The 19,710-nt window shown below is 42.8% G+C and overlaps 1 protein-coding gene across 1 annotated transcript in view; it reads right to left on the reverse strand.

Moving 5' to 3' along the window:
* Positions 1-271: 271 nt before the first annotated feature.
* Positions 272-19,710, reverse strand: part of CPPED1 (calcineurin like phosphoesterase domain containing 1) — a 135,435-nt gene continuing 115,996 nt past the window's right edge. The window contains exon 4 of the mRNA XM_061152863.1: positions 272-755. Coding sequence (XP_061008846.1) covers positions 526-755 — 230 coding nt within the window. The 3' untranslated portion in view covers positions 272-525. The remainder of the gene's footprint in view (positions 756-19,710) is intronic.

Here is a 19,710-nt window from a genome sequence, read left to right on the forward strand (position 1 = left end):
CGGCTCTAGTAATGGGACATGGTGATTTGTTTTGTTAGGAAGGAAAGGAGATGACCTTCATTTTGCTTAACATTTTGGGAGTCCTGACCACAGTTTATTATAATCAGATGCAGTTTGCTCAAAGGATCATCAGAGATCACACTTGGATGTCAAGGTGTGACTGAAGTTGATAAGTAGACATTTACCAAAGGCTGCCAGAAACCATTTAATGAAGAGCAGACGTGAGAAACACATCATTAGGAGAACGTATTTAATCACCCATGCAGGGATATTCTAATAACATCATTTATTCTTTCATTCTCAGGCTCCTCCCTCCTCTCTTTTAAAAAGGGAGGGCAGTTCCATTTGAGTATCATTTAGGGCAGGACCCAGTCCTTTAAGGGGAAGGACATAAATTCACAAATCTGCCTGGAACACTTTTTTTTTTTTATTCCAATAAGGGGTTGTATGCAGGTACTGTTTCTAACAAAATGAAAAAAAAAAAAAAACAGTAGAAGTGAAAAGTAAATCAATCGTAATCGGTGATTAGTTTTCCTTCAACAGATCCATCAGATCGTCTTCTATCCCCTTCTCACTCAGCTCATCTAGGCTGTAGTACCGGTGGACGATTTTCTCAGCGGTGACCATCACGACTCGGAGCCCGTGGGCATCTTTGCCCAGCTGGCACCCGATGGCGGATGACACCACCATGTCAAGGTTCCGGTAGGTGCCCCCAGCGTTCCTGTGGTAGTGGCCGGAGAAGACAGCCTTGACACCTGCAGGGGAGGGAGAGAGCGTCAGGGGGCCAAGGATTTCCACCGAGATAACCGGGGGCTCCAAGGGTTTCTTCTGTGAACAGCAGCACATTGTTAATGATAAATACATGATGTTATTCAGCATTATATAATAAATACGAAGGTGGCACATGTGACATTGAGACTCTTTCCAAGGATAACTCAGTACACAATACACTATTCACCTGTCTGTCTGCCTTGCACAGGAAATGCTAGGGAACGAGTAATGTGCAGTATGTATACGGTGCTCAGCCGCGTCCGACTCTTTATGACCCCGTGGACTGTAGCCTGCCAGGCCCCTCTGTCCATGCAATTTTCCAGCAAGGATACTGGAGTGGATTGCCATTTCCTACTCCAGGGGATCTTCCCGACTCAGGGATCCAACCTGTGTCTTTTGTGTCTCCTGCATTGGCAGGTGGATTCTTTACCACTGAGCCACCTGGGAAGCCCCAAGGAACAAGGAGAGAGGGGGTGATAAGGTGAATGACTTTGAGAGAGATGAAGGAAACCCTCTGAGGCCTACACAAATAGCCACAGAAGGCAGAAGGTACATGTCCATGAAAAAGAACATTTATGGAGCTCTAATCAAGACAGCACAGCAAGGTTAACATTTAATGTAGCTCTTCCTCTCCAAACTGAGAGCCATGATGGGTAAAATACAAAAAAAGAAACCAAAGGACAGAGGGAGCCTTCAAAACCAAAATAAATAGTTCTAGCGACCAGAAAAAAAGCGGAAAGACAGAGTAGTGAGTGGGAGCTGAGCTCTTATAATCGAGACTGAAAGCACTTTCTCTGAGATAAGGAAATAAAGGTTGGCTCCTGGCAGAAACAGGGGAGCCTCAATACCTCCAGTTATGGAAGGAGATTGAAGGAAACCTCTGCTGCCCTGGGTCAGGGCAGTGCTGGGCTGGTGTGGTTAACAAGCGCTCCAAAAAAAAAAAAAAAAAGAGGCTTGACTTGACTTGTAAAGAGTCAAACATGACTTAGCGACTGAACAACAACAACAAAATATATAGTGGAACTATGTGTGACTTTGTTCTGTATTTTCCATGTCTCTTGTAAATATGTTATCATACTTTCATAATTTTAGAAATAAGAAAAAATAGGCAAAGAAAAAGAAAAAAAATGATGTCTCCCCTCCACCACCACATACACAGAAGAGACTGGTAAGTGTTGAATATGTTGAGTATTACCTTTGCTTCTTAATATAATTTATTTAATGATGAGTTTGTATAATTAAATTGTAGTAATGGCTTTTAACAACCAACTCATATAGCTCCTTAACATTTAATCACTGGTTTTCCTGTGCTGGTAGGAGGTGCCTCCAGGCCAGCACTGGGTGAAGGCTGACTGCAACCCATGGACCTAAGGAGGGAAGACAGACACGGGCTCAGGTCAAGCAACCAAAACGTGTTTCCCCAGGATGACTGTGGGACCAGGACTTTAAAGCAGTATTATAAAGCCTGGTCCTAGATGGATACTTTTCGGGTGGAAGTAACCAAAACCACTGGACAGAGAGAAGTTAGTCCAGAGAAAAGTGAGGGAAAAATAAAACTCCAAAATGCTTCTTACTCAAATTGAACCTGAAATAAAAAATCCTACCAGCCATGAAAATCTCATGCTAAGTAACAAACTCTTTAATCAGGGACATGAATCCACGTCATGGGAAATCAATACTATTAACAGTCTGGAAAATATTTAAAATAAATATTTGGCTCTCAAATATTCTCAATAAAGGACTAATATCTGTAAAAAAGAACAAGACGTTATGAAACAAAACAGGCATGAATTGAATAAGAATAGTTGGTAATGAAAATTCAGAAATGGTGAACATAAAAGTTAAAGTTTTAAAACAAAACTCTCAATATATTGGATAAGTTGTAGACTAGACACTAATCAGATAGGGCATCAGTGAGTGAAAAGGAAGAACTGAGGAGCTGAATCAGAAAACAACATAGAGACCAGACTCGAGCAATATGAATGTGCAATTCAAAGAACCCAAAGGATGGGTTAAGAGGTATCAATGAAGGCTTAAGAGGAAATGGAACAGAAGGAAGGAGGCAATAATAGTAAGAACAATTTGAAAAAATAATAGCCAGGAATTTTCCAGAAGGGAGGAACATATGGGTTTTCAAAAAAAAAAAAAAACAGTACTAAGTAGGGTATATAAAAATCAATTCACACTGACATATGTCATGGTAAAATTATGGAGCATCAAAAAGAAAAGTTTTCAAAAGATATCATGGCAAAAATATTATAAAGGAATGACAATTAGACAGGTAGCAGACATCTCAATCATAAAAGAACCAGGGAGTGATACCTTCAAAATGCTTAGGGCAAGTAACTGTGAACTCCCATTTTTTTACTTAGCTAAACCATCATTCAAATTTAAGGGCAAAATAGATACATGTTTGTACATATAAAGACTAAGAGTCCACCACTTCTCAAAAACATTACGGTAAGTTAAGAAATGTCCAGAATGGGCATATCCATAGCGAAAGAAAGCTCACTAGAGGTTGCTGGAGGAAGAGGGGAAAGAAGGAATGGGGACGACTGCTAACAAGCACAGAGTTTCTTTGCAGAATGGTAAAAATGGTCTGGAATTAAGACAATGGCAATGGTGGCACAGTTCTGTGAATATATCAAGACCACTGAATTTTGTAGTAACTTTTACTGAATTTTTTGAGTTCCTTGGACAGCCAGGAGATCAAACCTGTCAATCCCAAAAGAAATCAACCCTGAATATTCACTGGAAGGACTGATGCTGAAGCTCCAATACTGTGGCCATCTGATGTGAAGAGCTGATTCATTGGAAAAGACCCTGATTCTGGGAAGGGTTGAGTGCAGGAGGAGAAGGGGGCGACAGAGGATGAGATGGTTGGATGGCATCATCGACTCAATGGACATGAATTTGAGCAAGCTCTGGGAGATGGTGAAGAACAGGGAAGCCTGGCGTGCAGACAGGGTCACAAAGATTTGGACATGACTTAGCGACTGAACAACAACATGATTGGGATTAAAACAGTAATTGACCTCTGTGATCATAATTATGGCATGAGAAAAACATTAGGTAGATCCCAGTAGACCCTTTCACTTGATGACTGCAGTCACCATCCACAGTGATTCTGGAGCCCAAGAAAAGAAAATCTGTCACTGCTTCCACTTTTCCCCCTTCTATTTGCCAGTAAATGTTCTATAAAATACCTGACCAGTACTTCTCAAAACTGTAAAGGTCATCAAAAACACAGAAAGTCTAAGGAATGGTCACAGTTAAGAGGCATCCACACCATGGAACACTACTCAGCAACGAAAAGGAATCAACTACTGACAGATGCAATGTCTTGAATGGATATCAAGGAAACTTCACTGATCTAAAAAAAAGCCAATTCAAAAGGTTCCATACTGTATGACTCCATTTACCTAATTCTTTCTTTCTTTATTTGGCTATGCTGGGTCTTCATTGCAGCACATGGGATCTTTAGCTGAGGCATGCAGGATCTAGTTCCCTGACCAGGGACTGAAGCCAGGCCCCTTGCAGTGGAAGGGCAGAGTCTTAGCCACCAGACCACCAGGGAAGTCCCCACTTCCATTACATTCTTAAGGTGGCAACATTACAGATATGGTTGCTAGGAGTTAGGGACAGGGGTGCAGGGGCGTTGGGTATGGGTGTGGCTACAGGAGGGATCTTCATGGTGAAGGAATTATTCTGCATTTGACAATGATTCTGGAAAGCATGATGAAAACACGATCCAAATGTTGAGCCCTGCTCGTCAGTAGGTCTGGGAAACTTTGAACAGAGCCCTATAGACTACAGGCACTGTCCTGCAGTAGGAACTGAGACCCACCTGTGCATAGGTGTGGCTGTCTGCCGGCCCGGGGCCCGCAGCTAGGGATGGAAAGAAAGGTGACCCAGGTTTCCCTACTTAAAACAGCCAAGGGTGGGGAGACAGCTATTTCCGTTGACCCTTATTAAGATGCAAACAGATATATCTCATTTCAGAGGTAACTAGGTGCAACTGGCTTCTCACATTTTGCTGTGCATTCCCCTAGACCAATGCCAACATTTTCACATAAACATATCCTTTGGAAACACCAGGGAAGAGCCCACAGGTGTAGGTGTGTTGTGTCTGTGGTCATAAATACAGAGTGTGCACAGAGGCATTATTTATAATATCCACTTATAGAAGACTGGATAAATTATAGTATGTGTATTTTTTTTTAAAAAGAGGTAGATTTACATACACCAGTGTTGATAGGCACCAAATATATTATTAAGTATGAATAGCAAGATGTAAAAAAAATTGTGTGGTCCTGTTTTTGTAAAATAAACATAACATCCATATGTAAAACAGATACCTAGTGGGAAGTTGCTATATAACACAGGGAGCGCAACCTGGTGCTCTGTGATGACCTAGAAGGGTGGGAGGGAGGCTCAAGAGACAGAGTTTTGTATATATGTATGCACACACACACACACACACACACACACACACACACACACACACACACACACTTGGGGCCGACTCCCGTTGTTGTATGGCAGAAACCAACACAACACTGGAAAGCCATTACTCTCCAACTAAAAAAGAAAAAGATAATGTCCGTGTGAGAGCACATGTGTGTATGTGTTTGTATCCTCAGCTGAATGGAGGACAGACAGACACTAAACTCACACGGGTGACTTCACAGCCAGGCTAGTGGGGGGCGGGGTTAGCAAGGGGGGGAGGCATCACTTTTTATGTTTTCATTGCAGTAATGTTTGCAGTGATCACGAATTGACCTGGCGATCACAAGCCAACATCGAGGTGGCATGGACCAGGAAAGGAGCACAGGAGGGACGGAGCCATGTGGCTAAAAGCTGCAGCTGGAACCATATCACTGGGGACGTGAACAGCTCCTGACCATGCGGGCTGGAGGGCTGTGGAATGCCTGCCTGCTCCACCGCCCTCCTGGGGTTTCCGAGCCTTAAGGTCTGTGCTGTCGGAAGTCCCAGTGGGAGCGTGTGCAATTAGACCCACCTTGGGTAGCTCCTAATGGCCAGTCGGAAAGCACTTAGTATTATTATTTTGTTGTCTGCTAAATCATGTTTATGAAATTTGGCTCTTAATGCCTAATTCATAGTTGCAAACTGTATTATTCTGGAAGGAATGCTTGGCAATTTTGAAAGTAGTTCGCATTAGCCATAATTAGCTATAAAACCTCACTTATGTTTAAATTTCATGCCGTACTTATTGGCATTTGCCGAGACAGGAGCATTAATAGAGACTGTGCAAGTGACCAGCAGAGCTTTCAGAATGGGTGTCGGCGGGCTGCGGATAGCTGGGTTTCTCCACCACCAGCGAATCCCATCCATTCTCTCCCCTGGGCCCAAGTGCTCATCATTTATTGTTAATGTCCCAAGTCACAGAAAATGTGACTAAATGAGGATTTTTAGGTGAGCAAAGATGCCAAAGGGGACTAGAAATAAAGATTTTGAAAGAGATTGTCACTAAGCAGAGCCATTGTGTTCAGATCCTTCTCATTTCTGGCTCATTCCATTACAATAAAGAACTTGGTATTTGCATCCTGAAAAGGCAATGAGGGAGTTCAGGGGGAGGAGCCAAGATGGCGGAGGAGTAGGACGGGGAGACCACTTTCTCTCCTACAAATTCATCAAAAGAATAACTGAATGCAGAACAAACTTCACAAAACAACTTCTGATCGCTAGCTGAGGTCATCAGGCGCCCAGAAAAGCAGCCCATTGTCTTCGAAAGGAGGTAGGACAAAATATAAAAAGTGAGACAAAAGAGCTAAGGACGGAGATCCGTCCCGGGAGGGGAGTCTTAGGCGGCATTGCTTGGGGTAGGGTCCGGGCCTGAGTGCCCTGAGGACAATCGGAGGGAGCTTCTGTGAGTTGCCAACTTGAACTGTGGGAGACCAAAAGAGAGAGAGTAAATTAACCGGCCGGAACACACTGCCGGCCGTTCGCAGAACAAAGAGACCGAGAGGGTCCAGAGAAGAGCTCGCAGGCTGCAGACCGGCCCAGCTCCGCCGGAGGCAGGAGGCAGGGGGGAGGGGAAGGTCGCGGCGAGACACAGGGCGCAGGCACCCGACCGGCGCGGGCGGGGACTGGGGCTGGGGACGCGGAGGGCAGAAGGCGCGCGCACCCGACTGGGGCCAGCGGAAACTGAGACTGGGTCCGCGGAAGGGAGTGGGCGCGCCACACCTGGGGAGAGTGCGCCCACCAAGCCCCTGGCTGCCTGGACCGCTCTGACGGGGAAGGCACAGAGAGCAGGCGCAGCTTTTCGTTCCGCGCTTTTGTGGAACACCGGAGGGCTGTAACCTCGCGCAGCGCGGGGCGCGCTCCATATAGAGCGGCCGGGAGCCTGAGCTGTGCAGACGGAGAGAGCAGCCCCAGCCCGTCCCCGCGGCGCCGGCCCCTCCCCGCAAAGCGACGGAACTAGCTACCTGAATAAGAGTCCACCTCCGCCCGCCTGTGTCAGGGCGGAAATGAGGCTCTGAAGAGACCGGCAAACAGAAGCCAAATAAACAAAGGGAACCGCTTCAGAAGGGACTGGTGCAACAGATTAAAATCCCCGTAGAAAACACGGACTACACCGGAAGGGCCCTATAGATATCGAGAAGTGTAAGCTGGAACGAGGAGCTATCTGAAACTGAGCCGAACCCACACTGACCGCAACAGCTCCAGAGAAATTCCTAGATATATTTTTACTTTTTATTTTTCTAAGTAAGGAAGAAAAAAAAATTTTTTTTTTATTTTTTATTTTTTCTCTTTTATTTTCCTTTAAAATTCCCTATTACTCTCCCATTACTCCTTAACTTTCATTTTCATAGATTTTTACGATTTTTTTAATTAGGGAAAAAAAAATTTTTTTTTCTCTCTTTTTTTTTCCTTTTTCCTTTCTTTTTTCTTTCCTTTTTCTCTTCTTTTCTCTATTTTTCTTTTTCTCTTATTTCTTTTAAGTCCTCTAGTACTCTTCTACTACTCCTTAATTTTCATTTTCAATACACTATAACCTTACAAAAAAAAAAAAAGGAAGAGAAGCCCTATTTTTAAACCGAAGATTATTCTCTCCCAATCTTGACTCTCTGTTTTCTACCTCAGAACACCTCTATTTCCTCCCTTCCCCTTCTCTTCCCAATCCAATTCTGTGAATCTTTGTAGGTGTCTGAGATACGGAGAACACTCTGGGAACAGACAGCTGCGTAGATCTGTCTCTCTCCTCTTGAGTCCCCCTTTTTCTCCTCCTGCTCATCTCTATCTCCCTCCTCCCTCTCCTCTTCTTCATGTAACTCTGTGAACCTCTCTGGGTGTCCCTAACGGGGGAGAATCTTTTAGCCATTAACCTAGAAGTTTTATTATCAGTGCTGTATAGTTGGAGAAGTCCTGAGACTACAGGAAGAATAAAACTGAAATCCAGAGGCAGGAGACTTAAGCCCAAAACCTGAGAACACCAGAAAACTCCTGACTACATGGAACTTTAAGTAATAAGTGACTGTCCAAAAGCCTTCATACCTACACTGAAACCAACCACCTCCCAAGAGCCAATAAGTTTTAGAGCAAGACATACCACGCAAATTCTCCAGCAATGCAGGAACATAGCCCTGAACATCAACATACAGGCTGCCCAAGGTCACACCTAACACATAGACCCATCTCAAAACTCATTACTGGGCACTCCATTGCTCTCCAAAGAGAAGAAATCAAGTTCCACGCACCAGAACACTGACGCAAGCTTCCCTAACCAGGAAACCTTGACAAGCCAATCGTCTAACCCCACCCACTGGGTTAATCCTCCACAATAAAAAGGAACCACAGACCTCCAGAATACAGAAAGCCCACTCCAGACACAGCAATCTAAACAAGATGAAAAGGCAAAGAAATACCCAACAGGTAAAGGAACATGAAAAATGCCCACCAAGTCAAACAAAAGAGGAGGAGATAGGGAATCTACCTGAAAAAGAATTTAGAATAATGATAATAAAAATGATCCAAAATCTTGAAAACAAAATGGAGTTACAGATAAATAGCCTGGAAACAAAGATTGAAAAGATACAAGAAATGTTTAATAAAGACCTAGAAGAAATAAAAAAGTCAATTAAAAATGAACAATGCAATGAATGAGATCAAAAACACTTTGAAGGGAACCAAGAGTAGAATAACGGAGGCAGAAGATAGGATAAGTGAGGTAGAAGATAAAATGGTGGAAATAAATGAAGCAGAGAGGAAAAAAGAAAAAAGGATCAAAAGAAATGAGGACAACCTCAGGGACCTCTGGGACAATGTGAAACACCCCAACATTCGAATCATAGGAGTTCCAGAAGAAGAAGACAAAAAGAAAGGCCATGAGAAAATACTCGAGGAGATAATAACTGAAAACTTCCCTAAAATGGGGAAGGAAATAGCCACCCAAGTCCAAGAAACCCAGAGAGTCCCAAACAGGATAAACCCAAGGCGAAATACCCCAAGACACATATTAATCAAATTAACAAAGATCAAACACAAAGAACAAATCTTAAAAGCAGCAAGGGAGAAACAACAAATAACACACAAAGGGATTCCCATAAGGATAACAGCTGATCTATCAATAGAAACCCTCCAGGCCAGAAGGGAATGGCAGGACGTTCTGAAAGTAATGAAAGAGAATAACCTACAACCTAGATTACTGTATCCAGCAAGGATCTCATTCAGATATGAAGGAGAATTCAAAAACTTTACAGATAAGCAAAAGCTGAGAGAATTCAGCACCACCAAACCAGCTCTTCAACAAATGCTAAAGGATCTTCTCTAGACAGGAAATGCAGAAAGGTTGTATAAACGTGAACCCAAAACAACAAAGTAAATGGCAACGGGACCACACCTATCAATAATTACCTTAAATGTAAATGGGTTGAATGCCCCAACCAAAAGACAAAGCTTGGCTGAATGGATACAAAAACAAGACCCCCATATATGCTGTCTACAAGAGACCCACCTCAAAGCAAGAGACACATACAGACTAAAAGTGAAGGGCTGGAAAAAAATGTTTCATGCAGACGGAGACCAAAAGAAAGCAGGAGTCGCAATAGTCATATCAGATAAAATAGACTTTCAAATAAAGGCTGTGAAAAGAGACAAAGAAGGACACTACATAATGATCAAAGGATCAATCCAAGCAGAAGATATAACAATTATAAATATATATGCACCCAACATAGGAACACCGCAATATGTACGGCAAACACTGACGAGTATGAAAGAGGAAATTAATAGTAACACAATAATAGTGGGAGACTTGAATACCCCACTCACAACTATGGATAGATCAACTAAACAGAAAATTAACAAGGAAACACAAACCTTAAATGACACAATGGACCAGCTAGACCTAATTGATATCTATAGGACATTTCACCCCAAAACAATCAACTTCACCTTTTTCTCAAGTGCACACGGAACCTTCTCCAGAATAGATCACATCCTGGGCCATAAATCTAGTCTTGGAAAATTCAAAAAAATTGAAATCATTCCAGTCATCTTTTCTGACCACAGTGCAGTAAGATTAGATCTCAATTACAGGAAAAAAATTGTTAAAAATTCAAACACATGGAGGCTAAATAACACGCTTCTGAATAACCAACAAATCATAGAAGAAATCAAAAAAGAAATCAAAATATGTATAGAAACGAATGAAAATGAAAACACAACAACCCAAAACCTATGGGACACTGTAAAAGCAGTGCTAAGGGGAAGGTTCATAGCATTGCAGGCTTACATCAAGAAACAAGAAAAAAGCCAAATAAATAACCTAACTCTACACCTAAAGCAATTAGAGAAGGAAGAAATGAAGAACCCCAGGGTTAGCAGAAGGAAAGAAATCTTAAAAATTAAGGCAGAAATAAATGCAATAGAAACTAAAGAGACCATAGCAAAAATCAACAAAGCTAAAAGCTGATTTTTTGAAAAAATAAACAAAATTGACAAACCATTAGCAAGACTCATTAAGAAACAAAGAGAGAAGAACCAAATTAGCAAAATTAGAAATGAAAATGGAGAGATCACAACAGACAACACTGAAATACAAAGGATCATAAGAGACTACTACCAGCAGCTCTAAGCCAATAAAATGGACAACTTGGATGAAATGGACAAATTCTTAGAAAAGTATAACTTTCCAAAACTGAACCAGGAAGAAATAGAAGATCTTAACAGACCCATCACAGGCAAGGAAATCGAAACTGTAATCAAAAATCTTCCAGCAAACAAAAGCCCAGGACCAGATGGCTTCACAGCTGAATTCTACCAAAAATTTAGAGAAGAGCTAACACCTATCTTACTCAAACTCTTCCAGAAAATTGCAGAAGAAGGTAAACTTCCAAACTCATTCTATGAGGCCACCATCACCCTAATTCCAAAACCAGACAAAGATGCCACCAAAAAAGAAAACTACAGGCCAATATCACTGATGAACATAGATGCAAAAATCCTTAACAAAATTCTAGCAAACAGACTCCAACAACATATTAAAAAAATCATACACCACGACCAAGTGGGCTTTATCCCAGGAATGCAAGGATTCTTCAATATCCGCAAATCAATGTAATACACCACATTAACAAATTGAAAGATAAAAACCATATGATTATCTCAATAGATGCAGAGAAAGCCTTTGACAAAATTCAACACTCATTTATGATTAAAACTCTCCAAAAAGCTAGAATAGAAGGAACATACCTCAACATAATAAAAGCTATATATGACAAACCCACAGCAAGCATCACCCTCAATGGTGAAAAATTGAAAGCATTTCCCCTGAAATCAGGAACAAGACAAGGGTGCCCACTCTCACCACTACTATTCAACATAGTGTTGGAAGTTTTGGCCACAGCAATCAGAGCAGAAAAAGAAGTAAAAGGAATCCAGATAGGAAAAGAAGAAGTGAAACTCTCACTGTTTGCAGATGACATGATCCTCTACATAGAAAACCCTAAAGACTCTACCAGAAAATTACTAGAGCTAATCAATGAATATAGTAAAGTTGCAGGATATAAAATTAACACACAGAAATCCCTTGCATTCCTATATACTAACAATGAAAAAACAGAAAGAGAAATTAAGGAAACAATACCATTCACCATTGCAGCAAAAAGAATAAAATACTTAGGAGTATATTTACCTAAAGAAACAAAAGACCTATACATAGAAAACTATAAAACACTGATGAAAGAAATCAAAGAGGACACAAACAGATGGAGAAACATACCGTGTTCATGGATTGGAAGAATTAATATTGTCAAAATGGCTATTCTACCCAAAGCAATCTATAGATTCAATGCAATCCCTATCAAGCTACCAACGGTATTTTTCACAGAACTAGACCAAAGAATTTCACAATTTGTATGGAAATACAAAAAACCTCGAATAGCCAAAGTAATCTTGAGAAAGAAGAATGGAGCTGGAGGAATCAACCTGCCTGACTTCAGACTCTACTACAAAGCCACAGTCATCAAGACAGTATGGTACTGGCACAAAGACAGAAATATAGATCAATGGAACAGAATAGAAAGCCCAGAGATAAATCCACGAACCTATGGACACCTTATCTTTGACAAAGGAGGCAAGGATATACAATGGAAAAAAGACAACCTCTTTAACAAGGGGTGCTGGGAAAACTGGTCAACCACTTGTAAAAGAATGAAACTAGAACACTTTCCAACACCATACACAAAAATAAACTCAAAATGGATTAAAGATCTAAATGTAAGACCAGAAACTATAAAACTCCTAGAGGAGAACATAGGCAAAACACTCTCCGACGTAAATCACAGCAAGATCCTCTATGACCCACCTCCCAGAATATTGGAAATAAAAGCAAAACTAAACAAATGGGACCTAGTGAAACTTAAAAGCTTTTGCACTACAAAGGAAACTATAAATAAGGTGAAAAGACAGCCCTCAGATTGGGAGAAAATAATAGCAAACGAAGCAACAGACAAAGGATTAATCTCAAAAATATACAAGCAACTCCTGCAGCTCAATTCCAGAAAAATAAATGACCCAATCAAAAAATGGGCCAAAGAACTAAACAGACATTTCTCCAAAGAAGACATACAGATGGCTAACAAACACATGAAAAGATGCTCAACATCACTCATTATCAGAGAAATGCAAATCAAAACCACAATGAGGTACCATTACACGCCAGTCAGGATGGCTGCTATCCAAAAGTCTATAAGCAATAAATGCTGGAGAGGGTGTGGAGAAAAGGGAACTCTCTTACCCTGTTGGTGGGAATGCAAACTAGTACAATCGCTATGGAAAACAGTGTGGAGATTTCTTAAAAAACTGTAAATAGAACTGCCATATGACCCAGCAATCCTACTTCTGGGCATACAAACTGAGGAAACCAGATCTGAAAGAGACACGTGCACCCCAATGTTCATCTCAGCACTGTTTATAATAGCCAGGACATGGAAGCAACCTAGATGCTCATCAGCAGATGAATGGATAAGGAAGCTGTGGTACATATACACCATGGAATATTACTCAGCCATTAAAAAGAATTCATTTGAACCAGTCCTAATGAGATGGATGAAACTGGAGCCCCTTATACAGAGTGAAGTAAGCCAGAAAGATAAAGAACATTACAGCATACTAACACATATATATGGAATTTAGAAAGATGGTAACGATAACCCTATATGCAAAACAGAAAAAGAGACACAGAAATACAGAACAGACTTTTGGACTCTGTGGGAGAATGTGAGGGTGGGATATTTCAAAAGAACAGCATGTATACTATCTATGGTGAAACAGATCACCAGCCCAGGTGGGATGCATGAGACAAGTGCTCGGGCCTGGTGCACTGGGAAGACCCAGAGGAATCGGGTGGAGAGGGAGGTGGGAGGGGGGATCGGGATGGGGAATACGTGTGGATCTATGGCTGATTCATGTCAATGTATGACAAAACCCACTGCAATGTTGTGAAGTAATTAGCCTCCAACTAATAAAAAAAAAAAAAAAAAAAGGCAATGAGGCAATGACCATATGATAAATTACAAAGGGACATCAGGCAAGAGGCTAAAGTCTGTCTCAAAGTAAGGACATACGAATGACTCTCCACTCTCCTGGGTACTGGTGTGGACTTCAAGGCTCTGTGACATTCCTGGTTGGCCCAGACATGAGACTTAGGTGGGAAGAGTGGGAGCCTTTTCTTGGGTTGGAACAAGAACCGGGAGTCTGGCATTTGGTACTAGAAGTTTCTGGGTCTATTTCCCACCTCCTGTGAAGTTGAGGAGTTCTGAACCCCCATCACAGCTCCTGGTCCCATCCCAAGTAAGGGCAGACACTGAGGCAGAGTGGGTGGAGGGAGGCTTGGAAGTAGGGCAGGACTCGAAGGACTTTCACCCCATGTCTCACTGAATTCTCCCAATAGACCTCTGTCCTGGGAGGGGGAACACAGAAGTCATTCCCATTTTACAGATGAGAAGACTGAGGCATGGAGAAGTTAAGGAACTAAGGCAAAGGGACTCAGTTAGAAAACAGGGCAGCCAGGATCAGAACCCAGGTGCTCGGATGCCAGAGCCCAAGCTGCAGACTTGGGTTCTGTCCTTGGGGATCTTGGGCCACTTACTGACCTTGGTGAACCTCGACTTCCTCACCTGTTAAGAGAATAATGACACCTGTCTCATCAGTGACAGAGAGGTTTGGATAAGGGCATAGATGCTGACCCTTTTGTGACCCCATGGACTGTAGCCCACCAGGCTCCTCTGTCCACATCTCCCCCCGAGGGGCCCCTCCTGGAGGGGGACACAGACACAACCAGCTTGGCCCCGCAACGTGCAGGCCCTTGTCTGAGTTACAGTTCTGCCACCAGGACCTGTATGAAGTTTGAGCCATCTTGCTTTGGTATTAGCTTTCGATGGGGACGCATTGATTTACAACTCAATGCAGGTTAAGGAATGTGTTAATAAATCATGGTTTCCCTGACAAAGGCATTGATTTTAGCGGTGTTTTCTTGAGTTGGGCAGAATTTCCATTCGGCCCGTTCATCTGTCATCAGCGGCCGACATGGCTCTGTGGTTCCTTAATTGAGTATTATGTATAGATTGTTTTTGAATTATGAACTGCTGTAAGGAGATGACAAGCATCTTTTTAAATTACCACCAGAGGAAGAATTCCTGGCCGAGACAGCCCCTACATCAGGAGGAAGCCTTCTGTGGCATTAGCTTCATATTTATTTCCCCATGGTATCAAGTCATAAAGATGCTATAAAGGCTATTTTTAAACTGCCCTGATTCAAGTTCATTTCAAATCAGTCAGAGGATTAGGAGGCAACCTCCATATAATTTAATATTCTCATTAATATCAGAAACTTGCCTTGAATCAATCAGGAAATCGGGGATGCACCCTGGTAACAATTTTGGTATTAAAAACTGATTTCCTTAATGCCTTCGGTGGTACTTAGGCTTGAAGAGTATAAACAGATTCTCCTTGGGCACTTTTTACTTTTATCCTGCCTGAGTACATATTTATGAAAATGCTGTGCATCTTTACGTTGCCAGCTATCACAGTGAAAATGGTGTCACAAATCATTAGTTACACTCAATTTATTCTGTCTCAGTGGTAAGGGGGAAAAATGGGCATCATAAACAAAGAAAAGGGCAAGAGAAATAAAGGAAGGTTGGTTTGAACATACGGAAGTGAAGTGAAAGTCGCTCAGCTGTGTCCGACTCTGTGACCTCATGGACTATACAGTCCTTGGAATTCTCCAGGCCAGAATACTGGAGTGGATAGTCTTTCCCTTCTCCAGGGAATCTTCTCAACCCAGGGATTGAACCCAGGTCTCCCACATTGCTGGCAGATTCTTTACTAGCTGAGCCACAAGGGAAGCCCAAACATAGAGAAAGTAGGTATAAATAATCCCTCTTGCAGGCAAGCAATTTCTCAGCAGGCAGCCAAGATGCAGGTCTGGAGATGATCCCTGCGGGCAGTCAGTGGCCTGGGATGGCTGAGATAGCATCAGGGGAGATATCAGAATATAAGAATACCAGAGTGGGTTGCCATTCCCTTCTCCAGGGAATCTTCCCAACTAGGAATTGAACCTAGGTGTCCCACATTGCGGGCAGATTCTTTACCGCCTGAGGAACCAGGGAAGCCCCAGCATGACATACTTCATATTAAATTATGATATTGAGTTGCCAATTTGGGAGTTCTAGATTCCAGCACAGTAGCTCTCAGAATTTCACCAGCAGGTATCTTTTCAGATGCCCAAGTGTCCATGACCCAAGTCTGCTAGGGACCGTGGAGAAAGGAAACGGCCTGCTCCTCGTTCTCTGGGTAAGGTAGGATGCTGTTTCTTCGGGCGATTCAAGGCAATGAACATTTGCGGAGCTCCCTCTCGAAGCCAGGTGTTGGTGGAGCCTAAGGGGGCACCCAGATCAACCGTTCCTAGCAATCAAGAGCTTAAAGTCTTGGGTAGCACTGTAAAGTGCTTTCATAATAAAATGCAGAAAGTGAAAATAACAGTGTAGCACTGTTTTATTTACTGAGCATCTGCTCTGAGCTGAGCACTCTGCACGTGCCTCATCTCAGTTAAGCTTCATAAGGACCCCCTTGAGGAAGACAATGTCCCCTTTTAACAGATGACAGGATCAGGCACAGAGAGGTTAAGTAACTTGCCCAGGGTCACACAGCTAGAATTTGTACCTGGATCAGACTGACTCAGAAGTAGTTGCCCTGTCTACCAGCCTGGAGGTACAAAGTGCCACGGATCATGGCTGGTGCTGGGGCCCAGTAAGACGGTTTCCTGGAGGGGGTGGCTTTGACCTAAGCACATCCTCAACTACTTCCAGTTCTTTTGTTGTTGTTGTTTAGACGCTCAGTTGTGTCCGACTCTTTGTGACCCCGTGGACTGCAGCACGCCAGGCTTCCCTGTCTTTGACCAACTGCCAGAACTTGCTCAACCTCATGTCCACTGAGCCAGTGATGCTATGCAACCATCTCACCGTCTGTTGCCCTTTCTCCTCCTGCCCTCAATCTTTCCCAGCATCAGGGTCTTTTCCAATGAGTCGGCTCTTTGCATCGGGTGGCCAAAGTATTGGAGCTTCAGCTTTAGCATCAGTCCTTCCAGTGAACATTCAGGGTTGACTTCCTTTAAGATTGACTAGCTTGCCATTTCCTTCTCTATGGGATCTTCCCGACCCAGGAACCTAGGTCTCTTAAGTCTCCTGCATTGGCAGGCATGTTCTTTACCATTGACACTTCCTGGGAAGCCCGTAATGACCATAATAGTAAAAACTAACATTTGTTGAAGATCTACTACAGGCCAGGCATCAGGAACAAGCCTCATAACATGTATTAATTTACACTCTTCAACATTCTCAAAGTATGTTATTGTATATGGGGGATGGGAGACCCCCCACCCCTTCCCCTCAAGGTGGGAACCCCTCTTGTGTGATTGCTGCTCTGGAGCTCCTGCTAGATTAGGCTGAAGTCCGACTCAGCTGAGCACGCTTCCTTCTTGACTCTGTCACCTGCCCTGACCCATCATTACTTCCCATTCACTCACATGTCCTCCAACTGTCATCTCAGGCTCTGCCTCCAGAGAAGAGACCCCAATCTACCTGGGTTGGACCCCCTGCCGCCTCTACTGCTCAATTTGTGAGGTTCAAGGGCTCACCAGCCACCTGACTTCTCCCACAGCTCTACCCATTTTAAAAACACAGACTTTCTATCAGAACCTTAGCTTGCTCTCTTCAGTGGATTTAAATTTTCCATTGCACTATTCATCTTTGTTTTTCTGCTTTCAAAAATAATGCATGCCTGAGGCGAGCAGCTGAATAATCTATGGTAAACTCACAGCTGTAAAAAAATTAAAAAAACAACAACAAAACCCGAGGAAGATCTCCATGAACTGATATGGAACAACTGCAGAGAAAAATGTAATATGCAAAAAAGTATATATAGGAGCCTACGTTTAGTGTAAGAAAGGAAAAATAAAACATACGATGCATGCAGTATACCCTCAAATAGATCAGAAAAATATACTTGCAGTATCTATTGCAAATAATAGAACAATTAACCAATTGAGGGTAAAATGCCAGATAAAGCTGGGTAAAAGGTATATAGGTATTTCTTTTTTACTTGCAACTTTTCTGTAAGCTTGAAAATATTTCGGAATAAAAAGGTTTTCTTCAAAAAAAAAAAAAAGGTATTCTTCAAAAAGCAATGCATGCTTGCTAAAGGTGAAATAAAATACTATAAAAATACAAGGCATTAAAAAAAAGGTGGGGGGGGGAATCTCTCAAAGTCTCTCTTCCCATTTTAGGAGTTCTGTGTTATTCTGATAATTTAAATGTCTCTACTAATAAAACAGATCTAAGATATATGTCTACTGAAATAAACACATACACAAATACATGTAATTTCATAAAAATGAGATATGCTATCTATGGATTCGCAACTTACTTTTATTCACTCAGCAATCTATCTCTTAATAGTTTCCCTCAGGACATACAGCTCTATCTCAGAGCTGCCACATTATAAAATACTAAAAACTGTATTTGCAGTGTGTAAAATCTAGGCTGTCAGATGATCGTTCTATACTTTAAATCAGGAGGTGGGGACATTCAGACACTTCCGGACCTCGAGGGACTGCTCAGGTGCTTGGGGACACTGAGTGTGGCTTGAGAGTCTCAGGGGGCACCGGGGCAGTGACCCCGCCCGGCCCCTATGGCCAGCTCTCCAGGGAGGGGCCCATCCGTTCGTGTTGGCTGCAGGCTCATCAGCCCAAGAGACTCTCTCGGGTTGAAACGCTTCCAAGCCAGCTCAACCCGGTGCCCTGTGATGATACCTAGTGGGGTAGGATGGGGTGGGAGATGGGAGGGAGGGGTTCAAGAGGGAGGGGACATATGTAGGTCTGTGGCTGATTCATGTTGAGGTATGGCAGAAAACAGCATAATACTGTGAAGCAAATATCCTCCAATAGATTTTTTTTTTAAAGAAAGAAAACAAATGTTTTTAGAAATCATAGTTTTTAAAAAAGGCTCCAAGCAGTGCTGCTTCTGTATGAATTGACCAGGGATGGGGATGGGGGGATTATCTGCTACGGGAGTTGAACCCCAATCTTCTGAAGGGCATGAGCCGCCACAGAAGGCTGGGTGAAGATGACTTCACGGCCAGGGGATCAGGTGCCGGGCCACCGCTGGAAACCTGGGTTCACGCCTTGCTTTCTTTTGTGAGTGCTATGGAACATGCAAACAACATCTGGTCACTTCAGGCACTTGCTCAGATGTCTGGTCCACGTGCCGTGAAGCATCTGTTTTGTCTTGAGGATTCATAGTCTCCTCCTGGGATTCTCTCTTTTTGTTTAGCTTGGGCCAGACGGAATGGCTCAGTTATTGAAATCACCTTCACCCAAGGCCAAGGGATTTCTTTTCTCTGTAGAGTATGAGCTGGCATTAGGTGAAGAGATTTCTTCTGTTTCAGAGTCCACCCCCACCCCAGGTTCATCTCCTAAAAAAAAGTTGCCATTGTAAATTACATTCTACTTCCCCTAAATAATTATCAACAAAAATGACATTCTTCCCTCCCCAAGGCTCCTCCAGTTGAAACTACAAGATGGTGGGAGGGCTGGGGGATGAAGCCACAATTCTCGGTGGCGGAGAAATGGCTCAGAGAACACGGAGGGGCTGTTGTTGCCAGCTCAATCAGGACGGGAGTGGTTTTGCTGAAAAAGTTCCCAAGAAGAAGGGCTGGAGAGAGAGATGCTGGTCAGTCATAACGCCCACATGGGAGGCGTTGCAGAGGGGCCTCCTCCTGTTCAGAGGGGAGGGCTGTATTTTTTTTTTTAAACTTTTTATTTTGTACTGGAGTATAAGCAATTAACAATGTTAATGCAGGCTGCCACATAACTTTGAGCAGAGTTCCCTGTGCTATACAGTAAGTCCTTGTTGG

The sequence above is a fragment of the Dama dama genome, chromosome 10 (genome assembly GCF_033118175.1).
Source record: "Dama dama isolate Ldn47 chromosome 10, ASM3311817v1, whole genome shotgun sequence".
Classification (NCBI taxonomy): domain Eukaryota; kingdom Metazoa; phylum Chordata; class Mammalia; order Artiodactyla; family Cervidae; genus Dama; species Dama dama.